The sequence below is a fragment of the Xyrauchen texanus genome, chromosome 41, assembly GCF_025860055.1.
Source record: "Xyrauchen texanus isolate HMW12.3.18 chromosome 41, RBS_HiC_50CHRs, whole genome shotgun sequence".
In the NCBI taxonomy this organism is placed as follows: Eukaryota; Metazoa; Chordata; class Actinopteri; order Cypriniformes; family Catostomidae; genus Xyrauchen; species Xyrauchen texanus.
The window spans coordinates 9,430,190-9,448,870 of record NC_068316.1 but is presented as its reverse complement, the minus strand read 5'-3'; the positions used below and the strand labels follow the sequence as shown (position 1 = coordinate 9,448,870).

The window sequence follows — 18,681 nt, the reverse complement described above, 5'->3', positions numbered from 1 at the left end:
AGAGGACACTTTTTAGTCAAAGTTGTCAAGATGAACAATCAATGTTTTGGGCCTATTTTCCCATATAATAGATATTTAAATGCACATAAAAAAGTTAATTTTCTAACATTTTGACCTCAAAGCTAACAGACACAGGGCTCTATTTCGTAAGCACTGCAACCCAGAGCGCTAGTTCTAAGCGCAATGTTCGTGCCAGCAGTAAAGCTCAAATGGACATGGTTGGGAGTGTTTGCGCTAACCGTAGGTGTAGGTGTAGCTGTGCAAACTGTGGGTGCATTGTATGCTAATGAAGTGGCACAAAATGCAATTAGCTATTTTCCTGAGAAATATGTAATTGCGCTAAGACGTTTTAATAACATGCCTGCTTTCAGTGCAAAGTCCAAATTAATTACCAGCAGGTAGTACTACAATTAATGTCCAAACTCTGAAAATATGGTGGAACATCATCAAATTATGTCTCTGAAAATAGCCTTTTTATGAAACTAAATTCTCTGTAATTAAACCGAGCTTACATCCATATTTTGAAACACATTTTCCATGCGTATAAAATTTGTGTCCCATTTAACAAGGACACAGTTATTGCACAAAATAATGTCCATATTTCTATTCTCCTAATTCATTGCATACAGTCCATTTACACAACCAAGTCCTTATGAATGTGCTGTCTTTGTTTATATCACTGGTGCTTGAAACGGACTGTAACAGGATGCAGACGGAGAAGAACCTCTGAATTAAACTGCACTTGACTGGAAATTGCACCAAACCCACTTGTGCCTAGACTTAGTGCAAGCTTGCATGAAAATACCAAAACTTCATGGCCATGCCAATTGACTTAGTTCTTACGACTTATGGCATAGCTCTGTACTTAGTGATCTTAAAATAGGGCCACAAACTCCAACGAAGATTTTGTGGAGTCTTTCATCTATGGTATTGATAGTGCGGGTTGTCCAAAATTTGTCTGAAACTCACCGGCTCAATCACTGCAGGCTCTCCCTTCTCTCCTTTCTGCCCCAGACGTGCACCTCCACCCACCTGCAAATAGAGGTGAGCAAAGAAAGAAAGAAAGACTGACTGATTGACTGACTGACTGACCGATTGATTGATAGGAAAGGCGAAAAGATTCAACAGGCAAATTACCATGTTAGTGCTGAGTGCATGAGGTGTGTTCTGTGGTTGATATGGACAGTTTTGTGATCAGCAAACCCTTGAAACTATGCTTAGGTGGGTGATAAGACAGGTACTGGTGCACTTTAAGTGTTTGGTGGAAGGGAAGTGTGAGCTAAACGAGTACATGACATCTCTTCTCGGGAAAGGAGGTGGAGAAGGGTGTGTCTGTGCAGACAGCTGGGTCTGTGGTATGGGGTAACTAATGTGTCCCGGGGCAACATGGTAGAAGGTGCTGGGACAGTCAGGGAGTTCATATCTTCATCATGGAAGACTCCCTAACATGAGTGTGTGTGTAAATATATGTATGTTTGTAAGTGGGTTGTGAATGTCAGTTTGGGTTAGTTGTAGAAAGATCAATTTGATCTGATGTGAATAGAGATGGGAGGGAGAGGAAACCAACACAGGCAAAATGAAGAGATGCACATGTCTCTATGTTTCAAAACATGCCAATGACAGAGAGAGGCTAAGGGATAGTTCACCCAAAATTGTGTTATATAATATACTGTATCTACAAGTATGTTAATAAAATAAATAACTTTAAATGGATTTTTCATGTCCATTTATTGATTTATTAGCAGGTTGTTTTGTAATAAGCAGGGTAAACAGTCAGATGGTCATTATCCAAAATAAACCCTACCAGAGTGATACAAGACCCTTCCACTCTGCGTCGGGGTCCTGATCACCCGGTCAGGATTTATATTTCTTTTTCCGTATTTTTCACTCAAATTTCAGTCAAAAAGCTAATTCATGGCTTCACAAGACTTGGAATATAATGGGCACGCCTTATAAACTACATTTTTGATATTTTATGGGGCTTTTTTGTCCTTTGTGGAGCTTTACAGTCCCTGGCTTGGACATTTTGCTCATTTCTCCTTTTGTGTTCCATGGAAGAAAGAAAATCTTATGGTTTGGAACAACATGATGTTGAATAAATGATGACGAATTGTTAATTTTTGGTGAACTATTCCTGTAACATAACCCAACCCATTGAACAGAACAGAACAAACAATTTGATTGGCTACAAAAATGGACCCCCATGCAAAGTGATGCACTACAAAGCCATGGATGCATGTTAGATTCCCATATCCAAGAGTCATCGCACTGGACATCACCGTCCAATACCACTGAAGAGGGGGGGAAGGGTCCATACTTACATCTGACTCCACTTCAGTCTCGGCTATGTCGGTTTCAGCGGCAACCCCTGGCCCAAAACTGTTCTCATACGTGGCCGTTGGATTTGGAGCCACATTGCCAAACTCATCGTACGCCCCATACTCATACTGATCTTTATCAAGCCCCGTCATGTCATATTCCTTAAGATCATACTCCTTAAAGTCATACGCATCAACTCCAACAGGGTCGGCGGTGCCGCTGGGCAGTACAGCCTCCGGGGCAACAGTCGGATCCAGATCAGCCTGGTTGGTCTCAGTGACATATTCACTGAGAACTTCCTCTTCCACAGCCTTATTATACCCAAGCAATGCGGCAGGAGGGGCGGGGTGCAAGGAAGTTTGAGCAATGGAGGGAAGATGGATGTTAGTTTAAGCAGTTAAAGCAAATACTACTATATTCATGTTGTAATGCAAAGCAGGGGCAAATTTAATTCAGCATTTTTTTAAGAATAGCACATCGATTATTTACAGCAGCAAGGTAACACTTCTTTGTCCCATTCAATTTGGCAAGTTTTGGGGTGGATGAAGAGATTTTGATTGATTGGTCTCAGGGGGTCTAGTGTGATTAAAATTGATGGCACTAAATTAAATCATAAAACTGTAAAGTGTACAGGACACAATAATGGATAGAAGTAATGAGTTATATGCACTTATTATAGAACATAGTTGATCCATCAAAGTGTCAACAGTGGCAAGAACAGTTGCCTTCTGAAGACATATGTACTGATCATCTGTGTAAAATGTGTAATTTGAGGTGTAAAAATCAACTATTTAAAATAATTTGATGTTTCTAGCAAATTGTATAAAAGTTTCTCATATGAACTTGTCAAATTTTGGTGATATTATTTCATATTATTAGAAGAGGGACAGATAAAGTGTTAATAATTAAAAAATCATTATTATATTTAAACATACAATTAAAATGTACAAGCTTAAGCATATTCTTGTCTTTTTTCCACAGTAAACTTAATGTTAGAGTGGAATTAAGTTTAGAGGTGAAAAACAAGACAGAAGTATTTATTTTAAGTACTACAATTTGTATAAATGCAATAATTAATGCAGCAGTAATGCGCTCAAATGCAGGATACAGTAACTTTATATTACAGTTATATTAAAGTTATACTGTATATTTAAATTGAACAAAAATGTGCAATGGATGTTGATTCGAGGGGCTATTTCTAAATTCTGAATTTGTTACAGCCAAGACAACAAAATTACAATAAGATACAAAAGCATGACAACAAAATATATAACAGTTTTCCTTCTTTTTTACCAAATTCATATTTACTTTAAAGCATATCGGATGTATAGACAGTGCTTACAGTGTTGTATGTAAGAAAAAAAAACATTCAGACTTATTTAAGTCTGCAGTCTCAATACATCCAATATAAACAAAGAACCACCCTTCAAACACATGTAAAGGCTGTGAAAGAGTTTAGTTGTATTAAGTATAGTTCTGTTGCAACAAATAGTGCAAGAACTATTCAACCAGACTAAAGCCGGGACAAATGCTGTGAATTTTCATTCAGAGGTCAAAAATGGCCACATTTAGCATGTGACCTCTTTACATCAGCCTGCTTTGTGTCACTTGCTGAGGGAACTGTTTTTAATTGTGCATGTAATCTGTCAATGATGGTTAAGACTACAAAATGGACCATGCAACAACAGATTGTTAATAGTGTAGGGGCTCTATTTTCGTGAGTGCGCTAAGCGCACTGTATGCTACAACCGTTGCGCAACGTCTTATCCAATTTTCTTGAAAACGCTAATTCTAAGCGCAATTTTGGTACCAGGGCAAAGCGCAAGTGGCCATGGATGGGAGTGTTTGTGCTATATGAGGGTGTACGCACGCAAACTGTGGGTGCATGGGTGTTTATATTGGTATTTTTCAACCTGTTGTCGTAGAGTACAATATTTCTATTTGGTATGATTTTTTTGACCACCTAGTTATTTTGATTATATTTTTGTTTTGTTTGAACTGTAGTTTGAATTTAGAAATATTTTTTTGTTAATTATTTTGTGTAATCAAATCGTTCCGATCAAAATCAAAATCGACCAATACAAACACTGTTAATTCTAGCCATTAACTGTGTTTCAGTTGAAGAAAATTATTAATAATACTTATGTTCTTTATAATTTAACATCCATATCCTGAACCACATTTTCCATGCGTATAAAAGGAGCATGTCCCATTTAACAAAGATGCAGATAATACACAATATAATGTAACCCATACTGTTTTTCTACTCTTCTAATTCATTGCATACAGTCCACACTACCAACTTCTTATGGATGTGCTGTCTTTGTTTATATCACTGGTGCTTGATAGGGAATGGACTATATAATAGATGCAGATGGTGCTGGAGAAGTGCAAATTGCACTTGACCCAGCCCATTTGCGCAATGCATATGTAATTTGGCCAAACCCACTTGCGCCTAGATTTAGCGCATACTTGCACGAAAATACCAAAACTTCATAGCCATGCCCAGTGAATTTGCTTGTATGACTTATGGTACAGAGCTGCACTTAGCTCTTAAAATAGGGCCTGTGATCTTTTAACAAATTTGCTTTAATTAAATTAATTATTAGCTTAAAAACAATTGCATTCAAGCTGCATATCTGAAGATGAAAAATGTCTTGACTGACAGATAGTTGTGGTTCTTATTATGTGGTTTTTATTTAACAACAAAGTCAATGCTCTGATAGATTTCTTTCATGTGTAGTTCATTTTTCATAGTCCTTAAATGCAGCCTTAACTATCATTGACCTCAAAACAGAAAGATGAAAACCAATGTCAAGGCAATCCATTGAGAAATGTCCATCTGAAATTCTAGACATTTTCAAAGAATTAAGCCCAGAACTTCATCAGAGGCAGTGGCAGCTAATTTTAAAACATGGTTTTATGCACAATTTCAGCTTTATATTGTTATATAAACTTGCCATTCAACAGTTCCCTTGTAGTGACAGTCCCCGAGTCCAAAAACACAGAACAATTGCTGTGAATTGTTTTGTATTTGTCATTTCAAATCAAATACTTCCTTGTCATACAGTTTGAGTTCCTCGAATTTTCCTCTTTCTGTCCCAGTAGTAGCCCATATTTCTAGTGACCATTACCCGACTATCACACAGGTTTAAAAGAAAATGACAAAATTACCTGGTCTTGTCCAGTGGTTGCAAAAGGAGACCGAGTTTTGGAAGCATCTACTGTCCCGTAGTCAGTTTCACTGTCTGTATAGTACTCCCCATCTACATTGTTAATCTATAGCAGTTTTATAGTGAGAAGAAAAGAGGGAGAAGATAAGAAAGGAGGAATTAGCACACTACAAGCACTCCATAAGCGTTACAGGCTGGAACCGCTGGGACAGGCTCTGTTCAGTCTAGAGGAGTATAGTGGGCGGGCGGCACGGTCAGACTATCATCAGAGATTTCTCTAGCCGAAAGAGAGATCTTGATGTGTTCTGATCTGAACTACGCTTGCACTATTACCCCTAGAATGGCTTTTCTTGGTGATGGTGTAGGCAGGTATCCATATCTCTTCTTCTTAGGAGCTAACTTTTCAGCTGCTGCTGTCTGTTTTGGGTACTGGTACTTAAAGGTTTTGGGAACAAATTTAGGGGACTTTCTCGTCCTCTTCGTTTTCATGGAGACACTACGTTTCACTCTCTGGAAAGAGGTTGTGGTGAAGGGAAAAAAACACAAGAGATCAAAACATCCAAGAAGACTAATAAGACCAAAGTCATATTCTTTAAACGTGGCTTACTTAATTAGATGGATTAGCTTTAGGATAACTTGGTATAAACCAGGGAATGGTTAGTCTGTTAGCGAGCAGGTTTGAGTATTCAGATATGTGGCTCTGATAACAAAAAGCTCAAAAATTTGGACACACTAAAAACACTTTTATCTTCAGGCTTAAACTTAAAATACGTTTTGTAGACAAATTCGTATGAAATATGACCAAGTATGAGGTTCTTAACTACTATTATCACACAGATTTTATGACATTACTATTATTCTTGAATGTAGAAAAGAATGAGTAAGTGTGTCAAAACTTTTACCTTTTGACTAAACTTCAAATTTGCTTCAAAGAACATAAAATCCAAGTTATCCTTCTTACCAAGCAAGCTACATTTAAAAAACGCCATCCATGATATGACGAGTTTACAGTATCTAAAGGGCTCTCTTTGTTATGCCCAGTAAACACACAAATTATTATGATCTTATAAACATGGAATAGACATCCAGAGATGACAAAACATGGACAGACAACATATATAGAACAAGAAAAGGAGAAGAGCCAGTGGATCCCATGATTGACAGCTAGACACCACATGACATCACAAATGCCTCACATGTTTCCTGTATTTACCTGTGGCTCAGAATATTCAGATTCTGTTGCTGTAGGGGTCGCTCCATCATAATAATCATATAAATCACCATATTCAACAGCAGTTGTGTACTGCGCACAGGGAGAGGACAACATAAAGGTTAGCATAGCATATTCAAACAATATACTACGTTTGTTACTTGTAAAATGTAATCTACCCTTTGGGTGTATTACATACTGTTATGTTAAACACAGCTGATTTTAGAGAGTAGGCCTACAGCTGAATAAGTTAAAGCCTCCTGAACACAAGTTTATCTTACACACACAGCATTTCTTGCCACATTACAGCAAAATAGCATATCTACTTCTTAAAGTGTTAGTTTAAATGTTTATTTTATAAGTACATTTAAATGTTGCATTCATTTACTCACTCTCATGTAGATCTTAAACCATTTATGGAACACAAAAGGAAATGTTAGACAGAATACGTATTAGAGACTGAAAGCCTCAGTCACCATTCACTTTCATTGTATGGGAAAGTGAATGGTGACTGAGGCTATTATCTTCTTCTGTGTTCCATGGAAGAGAGAAAGTCATACTGGCAATACAATTTTTTTTTTAAAAACATGAGGATGAGTGAATAAATGTGGGTGAACTATTGCTATAAAGGGGTCATGACATGCCTTTTTCTATTATTTTAATACATTCCTTAACGTTCACTTATAATATTAGTACAGTTTTTTGCACAAAATCCTGCCATATATTTGTAAAACATAATAATTTTCCACCTCATGCTGACCCTCTGTCAAAAACACTTGGTTTTGGTGCTGTTTATCCTTTAAGACTTGACAGTACACGCCCACTGTAATGATTGGCTCTCAGCTTTAGATTGACCTGCTCTCTCTACTTGCCATCTCATTGCTCACCACTACTGGGCAGGCTATGAAAGTGATTAAAGGTAAAGAAGGCATTGATGTTTTGTAATGAAGGTGGTCAGATGCAAATGTCTACCACAGTGTGACATCACAATGCGGAGGAAGTAGAAAATTAGTCATTTTGGCAACTTAGTTTCAACAAATGCTCTTTTAGCAGTGAGGAGAAAGTTTTGAGTTCTGAAACTTACAGCGTGTTTTTATAGTACAATTACCTCTTTTATGTCAAAAGGAAAATTGTATTCTTCATGTCATGACCCCTTTATGATGGTGCTTTCAATGTTATTAAAAAAAACAGCAATTATAAACAACTAAAAAAATTGTGTTAAAAGATTGACAAACTGTGTGAGAAATATGCACATATTGCATTAATTACTTTAAAGTATAGCACGTGATACACAGGTGGATGTTTATAGCCCTATAAAATGTCCCATAAGATCAGGGACTACCACGAAGCAGATATAGCAGCCATATGTCGGCCGTTTTCGTCATGGAACTGGTTTTTTTCCTGCTTTATTTGAGTGTAAATTACAGCCTGCCTTTTAAAGCAGAGGCATATTAAAGGTTCACATCTATAGAAAGAACACTAGTCTATTAGATATCCCACATTTAAAGTCCCATTTCCTATTAAACTTCATATGTCGAGTACTAGAGAACCTAGGGAACTTAAGATGGGTTTTTCATATATAACAAACTTCTAAAGATAACGATATCATTGTAAAAAAAAAAAAACAATAATAAATAAAAACAAAAAAAAAAAAATAATTCAGATACCATAAAAGTTTATATGGCCTTCTTCCATGGCTGCTGATTACTCAGCTTTGAATAGGACCCCATTAGCCAGGGTAATTTATGAGTAGAGCATCTCAGCTACACACATGGTGCATCAGGACAAGAGAGAGAGAGAGAGAGAGAGAGCTATTAAAGCTCACATTGAGGATAAAAGAGTGAGACTCTCCCTGTTTTTGCAGGATATAATAGGTTAAAATGACCTGCATGTGGTGTTTGTCTGAATGTATCCTTGAGTTAAAAAAAACTAGATGCAGTGCCACAAATATAATTCAGGTGTTTCAAGACCAGTTTTTAACAGTTGAAGTTATTTTTAACTTGACAAGGCTTCTGAAAAAATACAAAGCTAAAAAAACACAGCAAGACGCAGTGTAAAAGTCAAAGATGGCCATATAGTGCTTGTTTAAATAGAAAAACAATAGAATAATAGTGCGGATGCAAAAACGTTGTCCGTGTGAACAGCCCATTACTGTTACTACTTGTTAGCTACAACTTTCATCAAAAATCCTATTACCTTGTTAGAAGAAGACATATAGAGATATAGTAGTAACATTAACTGTAAAAATAGTATTTTCACAGAAAATATAGTTACCATGCTACATTTTTGAAAGGGGATATTTCTTTTAATTATTCATCCAGCTGTTACTAAATTTGCATATGCTGAAACATTTTCATAGCTCATGCTTATTCTATGTATACTGTATGTTAAACTGTGAATATGTCCTCTTTGGCTACTATGCACAAAATGTACCAACAGAAATTGTGCATTTATGAATTCTTCTCAAAAATACGTCAGCCGTCCAGGAACATTTAATCATCAGGGACCCTTTTGGCCCTTCCATTGCTGGTCAGTGCAGAAAGGCTTATGGTCTGTTCTGTATACTGACCTCCTCCTCGGGTTCCTGTGCTTGCAGTGTGTCCTTGTGGGGGACGTCACAGTCTGGGCTGTAGTGTTCACAGTAGTCGTAGGCTGCTTTAGGATCAGCCACAATCAGCAGTTGCTGGATATCACCCTGAAAGACAGAAAGATCCATGAGATGCATGTGCCTAGTATGTAAAATACCTCTATTGCTACAAAGACACACATACTGTACAGTACATCTATGGTGGCCCATTAGTAAAGTTGAAAACACAACAGAAATAAGCCACAACGCTATGAAATTAAGCCACAACACAAGACAATTAACATGAAAAGTATATTTTTTCAAACACTTTTTTTAAGTTGTGTGGCAGTTCTGACTCGATGCAGGTGAGATCGTGATTTTATTCTATATTCATTTTGCTGTGGCTTAATTTCATTGTGCTAAATTGTGTTGTGTTGTGGCTAATTTCTGTTGTGCTGTGGCTTTTCTGTTGAATTTTCAGCTTTTATTTGCTTTGAATTTTGTTGTGCTGTGCACCCTTGGGCCACCGTACTAATCCCATGTACTGTAAGCTTCCATGCTGTCATTAACCTTCCAATGCATTGGCAATTTTCCAAACATTATTACATACCTTGAGTCTTAAGCGAATGGACAACAAATAGTTGATTTGTTGTGAAAAATGCCCAGATAGTGTAAACATTTTCAAAGCATTTTTAAGACAGTTAAAAAACAATAGAATAGAATATATTCTATAATATTTTGGTGTATACTTTTTCATATATCAAAGGGATGATAGAAGAGGGATTCATTACTTCCACGCTGAGAATTTATGAGACTAAACATTCAAAAGCATATTGAGCTACACTTAACACATAAGCCACACATTAGTAATACATATGTATTTTCTAAAGCACTTATTGAGTCTAAATAGATGAACAACTTACAGAATGTCAGCAGTTCACCCAAATGTCAATAAACATGTCATACTGTTCATGTGTTCTACTTGCTATAGTTTACTTCCATTTTGCTTCTTCTGCAAATAGCAATGCAAAATGTAAGTCAAGTGAAACACTGAAACAACTCTGCCACCTTGAGTAACAAATAACATGAATAATATGTATGTGTACATGCATACGGGATACTGATAATTCACCACCACTGTGCAGAAAATCTACATAATATAGTAGTTATTTCTATGAATATGACACTCATCTGTCTTGTTATAAAACAGAAATAGATATTCTGTGATAGTAAACTTAAATAGATATGAAATAATCATAAAACAGTCCTGGGGCACTAAAGACCCAAGGTATGCATTTAAGCATTTAAGCAAAAGGGCGACACACCAAATACTACGGAATTCTAAAATTATTATTATATATTTTTTTCCAATTAAACTTATCATTCAACTGTTGTGATGATAATATAATTTGTAATGAAAATAATAATAATAATAAATTAAATGGCATTTTCACTAGTGATCTCAGACATCTGGACTCCAGTGTACATAATGTAATAATAACGTGACACATGTACTTTAGTAATAAATTAACCCTTAACTTTAAAGAATGTAGCAGAAAGTGACCACAGACATGGCTGGTCAAAAAAAGATGCATTTAAAATGAGATTTTGCACAAACAGCCCTTAAATCAACAACTTAAAGAAACTCCACTCTCTACTGCTGGAAATGCATGCAATGTTGGGATGGCAATGCAGCAAAACAACAAAGGACAAACAATCCTGACTTTAACAACAAGGAAACACCGGTCAGACGGCTCAGGAAATTGCTGTTTTATAAGCAGGTAAATAAAACATGCTTCATCATGAAACACCTGGTTGCAGGAACCTACACAGGAAGTTTTCTCTCATATAAAATCTATTCAGTCTGCTTAAAAATGGATAAGCAACAGTTCATAAAACCTTACTGTCAACAGCACATTAAACATGCAATTTCAATAAAAGGAACACATGCCTTTTTTTTTTTTTTTTTTTTTTTTTTTTTTTAGTTTAAAAGTTTATGGTTACTTGTTATTATTAAATTAGTTCCACTAGTAGTCATTCAGCCAATATGAGCAACAACCTGGTCAAACTTCTGGAATGTAGTGTTATGACGTTTAGTATATGAGGTTTTGATTTCAGTGATTCATTTTAAGCATTTTTAGGGGCACATGTCTATTAGGAGGGTAGGGGGTACTTACGCTTGGTCGCTTTATGTGTTTTTATTGATCGGCTAGCTATCTGATCATGAAAAGACCAAGTGTAAATACCCTTCAACACGTATACGAGACAGATGGTCACATCTGAAAACTTCACACCTCAGAGTGACTATGAGACTTAGCAGCAAGGTAACCATAGGGAAAAACTGCAGGCTAGGACTTGTTAGTAGGCCTGTGTGTGTGTGTGTGTGTGTGTGTGTGTGTGTGTGTGTGTGTGTGTGTGTGTGTGTGTGTGTGTGTGTGTGTGTGTGTTACACTGCTCACTGTAAACTCTGTCATATACTATATAAACACAAAGGTGTGCCAACAGTAAAATAGAGGATGCTTTACCTACTTATTAAAATTGAATACCATCTTTCATACATCATTGTCTGATATTTGAAAACAATCTCACACATTTCTGGTCTAACTTCCAAAAGCTTATGTCCCTGCCCAACTATAGTCAATAACAAACACAATAAATATTATTCTGTTAATCGCTCATCTGCAATAATGTTATTCCAAGCTACATGTTCCAAACATTTACCAGAACATGAAAGCCAGGACCCAAACATCAGGCTTGGCAATGCAGACTGGTGCCAAAACGGAGAGCAAAAAAGTGAGATCAAGCCAATGGCTGAATTAAAGTGACACCGATTACCTCATGCGTCACCTGTGTAACTTTAACAACTCCTTGCACCCTGTAGAGATTATTCCGATTAGGATACACATGACAGCAGCAAGTCTATACACAAAGCCTGGTGCTCGACTAACAGTACGCAATAATAATACATATATATATATATATATATATATATCCATCTAGCTCAAATTTGCACACATCTGCACTATTCACTATTCGTTTTGGAGTGTAAGTAGTGCGAGTAGTATGTTTACACTGATAATGCAACAAATAGAAGTGTACTATGAGTACACAGATAATGAATGCACTGCTTCAGCCGTCAAAACGGAGTGTGGAAGGTTGGACACTTAGGGAGAGGGTGGAATGTTGTTATAGAACATGCATGACACGTACGGGTTGAGCTGTTGTGCACGCTCTCCAGGATGCTAGTGGGATCCGAGTTGGGGTGGCAAAGCTATTTTTAGGGTGGCAGATGCCACCCCATGCCACCCATCTGACCATGCCCCTGCTCAGCACCCCTGGCTGGCATTGCATAGCAGAAGGGGCGGAGTTGCTAGGGCTGACAAAACAATTGTAAACAACTCATTGAACACAATGAGCACAAATGAACACAAAAACAAGAGTTTGTCAACTACACTGAAACTTCAGTGAAAGCGGCAGTGAGTTGAATGTCTTACCATCACCCATGCTGTGAAATATGTTCCTTATTTTAGATATAAGTGTTAAACAGTGGCAATCATGTGCATTTGAAATGTCACTTCCATCAGCTGTTAAATGGTGAATGCTTCCATGTAGTAAAATTGTTCCATTTGGGACGATACTACACTTTGAAAATGTATACACTACATGGATGAGGGCTTAGTGTATTCTGTAAGTGTATAGTGTGTAATTTGGGACATGGCAATAGACCTGTGTAACCTAGGTCACATGTTACAGGGAAAAGCTATACAAAGATACACAGTAATGTAGGCTTACAACTAGGGTTGCCACCCGCCCTATAAAATACGGGATCGTCCCGTATTTTAAGATAAGATTATGCATCCCGTACTGATTCAATTTGTCCTGTTTTTAAGCTGGTCAGGTGGCATCATGGTGAAATCATTCCAGATCGCTAATTTAACACTGAAATAAGTTGGGGGCCTGGGTAGCTCAGCTAGTAAAGACGCTGACTATCACACCTAGAGTAACAAGTTGGAATCCAGGGCGTACTGAGTGACCCCAATCAGGCTTCCGAATCAACCATTTGGCCCGGTTGCTAGGATGGGTAGTCACGTTGGGTTAACCTCCTCGTTGTCACTATAATGTGGTTCTCGCTCTCGGTGGGGCACATGGTGAGTTGTGTGTGGATGCCACGGAGAATAGTGCAAAGCTAGGTCTTCGCGGTAACGTTCTCAACAAGCCACGTGATAAGATGCATGGATTGACGTCTCAGACACAGAGGGAACTGAAATTTGTCCTCTGCCACCCGGATTAAGGTGAGCCACTATGCCACCACGAGGACTTAAAAAAAAAAAATTTATATAAATTGGAACATTTTCCTAAGGTGGGTAAGGGACCATCTGAAATGTCCACACATTGTGCTAAAACATGCTAATACTCTGGAGGGTGTGGTAAGGGACTGTCTGCAAATGGTGCTAAAACTGTTGATTTTTTCTATATAAATGTTCAACAAGATCAAAAAATGTATGAATAAAGACAAAAACAGGTGAAGGAAAAAAATACACAAATAAAATCAAATAAATAAAAAGTATTAAAAAATATGTTTAAACCAACCAAAATGTATACATAAATAACATAAAGAAGACAAACAATTGTACTATAAAAACATGTACTTTTTTATAATTCATGGGTCAGGAAAGTTCGCATTTTAGCATATAAGAAAGGATATACAATTTCCTGTCTTACAACACCTTTTAACAAAACAACCCAAGGTCATCACTCAATAGTTTCTTTGCTAATGACCCACTAATCATTTGAAAACATTGCAGCCTTGTTCTAAAAAGGTAGTTTGTCTTGAAAGCTCAGTGTGTTAAAAATTATTTCAAACACAGACCCCAGTGTAAGCATACTGTAAACTGTTCAAATAGTGGCATAGCACAGTATGAACGCTGCCATTAAGTACCATAACATCTTAGCTTTACAACACGAGAGAATTTGGTCATTTACTTTGGTCATTTAATTGTACTTAATGACTCTAATTACAGAGTCGATGGTGGTGTACAAAAAGTCTGAAACAAAAGAAGCAGTGACCTTTGAAGTACCCAAGCCTAGAGCCGCAAGCTGATTGGCCACGCAACACACCCAACACTATTAGCTGAGGTCAGCACAATTTCCTCACTTCTCGGACAATGTAGCAATTAAGAGATCTGATAATATGTGTTTCTCAAACTGTCGTTCAAAGCTTATAGACCTTATTCACAGCAGCGCCATCTTGATTTTTGACGTGGAATGACCAGTAGGCTGTTGAGGATAGACATACGGTTTCTTCAGTAGGTTGTACAGTTGATTAAAGTGATTTAAAAAAAAAAAATGTTTGCATTCCACTGACAAAGCATTGAAAAAAGTGACCAACATAACAATCTATGTAAGAGTTCTTCCTAAAAACAGAACCAAAACAAATAAATATATATGATTCTGTCGTAAAGCCGTTCTTAAAGTGTAATGTGCCTCTAGTGGCCTCAAACAGAATTGCAAAAAATAATAGTTTCCACAGATGTATTCTGAACGCTGTTCAAAACACAGACCTTTCATTGGTCGAAATACAGACTACTCTGTCACAAAGCGATACCATTGGTTGAGCCAATGTTGCTATATTTGGCTGGTTGGGATACTCCAACAAACCAAGCAAATTTTATTTGGCTTTTACAGTATCTCACATTCTGATCTTAAGCTAGTTCAGTCAGGGAGAACAACTATACATGACTGTCCAGTACATTTTTGGGGGGCTTTATCAGGCAAAATGGTTATTAGCAACTGGCAAACACACTTTTCATTGACTTTGCAAGGGAATAGCGGGTCCATAGATATGAGGAAGCCCTCTGGGCCAAAGAAAGCTTCTTATTCATTCAAAGTAGATAGAGAAATGTAACACTAAGTGCAATAGAAAATGTAACTCTATTACAATTGCTTTTTTATATCTATATCCTTCTATTTGGGGGGGCAATAATCCTGCTAGCATAGTACATTGTACACTTTCAAATTAATTTAGATTCCACAAAAAGAAAAAGCTTCTTTACATGCCTTACAAAGTGTTGATTCATCCAGGGCCAGGACCCATGTCACTCCTATGGGTTTAACCAGGTATTTCCACCATATTTCCCAGAATACACTTCTGAAGTAGCCATGCAATGGGAACAGACACAGTTTTTCATGCTCTCACACAGAGAACTCTGTGTTTAAAACCATACAATCCCCAACTGACATGTCAAATCCAAATACTGGGCATACCTCTCACAGCTTTTTATAAATATGCTGATTTAAAGAGCAAAGGGGTGAAAAATGAAGAGTCTGTCTAGATTAAAACTTACAAACACTGCAGACACAATGTATTTCAGACCACCTCTATTTAAATGACTAATATTGTATTGATATCTGTTATCCTTTCTAAGCAGAGGGAACAGCAAATATTAACAGGAAGTTTAGTAACAAACAAAAAATGTTAACACTTTACAATACATTTATGTATGGTAACATAGTTACCCACAATAGTTAAATATGAACAATACCTCTACAGCATTTATTAACCTTGGTCAATGTTAATTTCTACATGAACTAATGCATTTTTAACATTAAAATATATATAATATGTTAATTAGTTAATGCATTATGAACTAACATGAACTAACAAATGAGCACTATAATATTTATTACATATGTATTATTAATATAATAAATTAATGATGACTGATCCAATCACAATGGAGATTCATTCGTTTATAGAATACTTCAGATGCAATGAAATGCCAAATGTAATTGATATTAATTATAACATAAATTATATTGCTCCATCAATATTCCATAATTATTATTATTTTTAATTTTTTGCTTATGATACCTAATGTATATAATATGTTATGTTATAAAACCTTATTGTAAGTTGTTGCATACTGTAAAATATGCATTATAGTCTGGATCACACAGACAAGCCTTGTGCATGTATATACTACTGGCATAATGGCAGATGAATGTCAACAAACAGGTGCATTAAATACCATTTGAAGATCATAGCCATAATAGATGTTTGAAATGCCTGACAAGCTCTGTCAGCATCCCTTTCTGTAAAAAATAGTGAGGCATTGAAACTGCCCTTGAAGAATCAGGTACTATAGACTGGGCAGCAAAGGGCAGCCAATCAGACAAGTCAAATCGCCAAGGTGACAACAAGTCCCTGTAAAAAAATGACTTTGAATTTAAAGCCATGTCAGTAATAAAATGAATAAAAAATAAACACTCTCTCGCACAAACAAACACACACCACAGACCTCAGCTGGCTCCCTCCATACCAAGAAGCAATGCATTCAATATCACCTGTCAGTTGGGTCATTGTATGCCATTATTTACAACTTTAACTCATTTTGACCCTGCACATTCCAAACTGCTTTAATTGTGACTTTTAAGAGAGCATAATAGAGCAAACACTCACATAAGTAAAACAAAGATAGAGGGTGTGAATAAAATAGCTAAATTACATGGATAGCAAAACTGCACAAAAAACAATGGTGTTCATGAATACATAATTACTAATACTTTGATGTTATAATATGTTATACTGTAACATGTGCAAGTATTTGAACAAGTAGCACCAATTAAAGGCATAATTCACCCACAATGAAAATGTCATCATCATTTACTCATCCTCATGTTGTTCCAAACCCATATGACCTTTTTCCATACAATGAAAGTTAATGGTTATTACGGCTAACATTCTGTCAAATATCTGTATAATAGTTGGGGTGAACTATTCCTTTAATCAATTTAGGGTTTACTTTAAAGTTTTACAAATATTGTAAAGAGATTTAGATAGTCTATTAAAGTCAAAAGGCATTATAATTTCAACATTGACCATTTGTGAGCCAGTCGTGTTGAAAGACGCCAACAGATACAAGTAAGGCTGTGAGCAGTCTGTGAATGAAGAGGTCTCCTTTGGCTTTGAGTAGCTTTAATTCCAAGTTGAAAGAAGCCTTTATAACAGGAAGTGAGGGGAAAACCCAACCGCTTAAAGGTACACAGCTACACAAGGCTTGTCTGTGTGATCCTGAGTTAGCCCACAAGCAGAAAGACAAATATCCACTTTTGCCATTGCAGAAATATTTATACTTGATTCAAAAAGGACTTGTTTTAAAAAAGGATAGTTCACCCAAAAATGAAGTCAGTCATCTTACTCACACTCATGTTGTTCCAACCCTGTATGACATTCTTTCTTCTTTGGAACACAAAAGGAGCCTTTTCACCATTCACTTTAATGATATTCAAACATTATACAACAAAAGTGAACTGTAATATCTTCTTTTGTGTTCCACGGAAGATAGAATGTCATACAGGTTTGGACTAACATAACGGTGAGTTCATGATGACATAATTGTCACTTTTGGGTGAATTATCCTTTTAAGTGGCTATTACCAGATCACTGACCCTGCATACCATCATGTTACATAAACAAATGGTGACAACAGGTTGTCATGGAGAACAAATTTAAATAATGATCTTCCTCTTGGAGTGACAAAAGGTAAAGCAATGAATAGGATGCTGATGTAAAAGGCTGTTAGCTGATAGCAAACACAACAAGCCACAAACTCATTTTTGTGGCATTTGTGAAAATCTCTCTTGTGTTCTTTGAACACTTATTTTAGTTAAAGGAAGTCACCCAAAAATGAAAGTTCTCTTATAATTTTTCATGTAGAGGTCTGCATCCCGACACGGACCCGACGGGACCCGAGAACCCAGGTCAGTTTTTCAAGTAGGACTTCAGGTTCGAATCAGATTCAGGTTTGTAATTAATGTAAAAATAAACAGGCTTACCAAACTTGTTTAGTGCACTCGCTCTCACTCACAGACACGGGCAAACGGACGAGTTAGGTTCCGTTCACACTGAACGTGTTTTTGTGCGCATCTGTTCTGTTTTCCCATTGTTCAGACACATGCTGGACGAATGTCTTTGACATTTGCACTGCATCTCGCTAATTCTTGAGCGTTTCGCACAGGACAGGCATATTTTAAACACCATGTCAAGTTAAAAAGAACTTCACATTTTCAAAAACGCATGTTGAGACACCTGCACTCTGTTTCATTATTTGCACTGTGTCTAGATTGTTTTTAGTGCAGTCGCCACAAAGATTCAACACTCGAAACAAGTTCAGGCTGCATAGAGGGGACTGTTGCATTGTTTCATATTATTCCAGATTGTTCTGCACCAAGAGAAGTTTCAGCAAATAAATGTTAAGTCAATGTTTTTTTTTTTTTCCCTTCTGCTCTAGTGTACTAAGGGGCTGCTGTGCCTTGTTAAAACTGTGTATGTTTACTGTTTCAGTACAGTTACGAATGTTGCCTATATGCTTACATAAAATATAGCCTATTGCAACAGTACTTGCTAAGAGAAG

General features: G+C 36.8%; 1 protein-coding gene across 1 annotated transcript in view; it reads right to left on the bottom strand.

Annotated features, from left to right (window-relative positions):
* The window catches only part of col11a1a (collagen, type XI, alpha 1a), a 98,012-nt gene that overhangs the window by 65,394 nt on the left and 13,937 nt on the right, over positions 1-18,681 (bottom strand). The window contains 5 exon segments of the mRNA XM_052114183.1: positions 970-1,032; positions 2,322-2,630; positions 5,494-5,598; positions 6,706-6,795; positions 9,272-9,397. Coding sequence (XP_051970143.1) covers positions 970-1,032; positions 2,322-2,630; positions 5,494-5,598; positions 6,706-6,795; positions 9,272-9,397 — 693 coding nt within the window.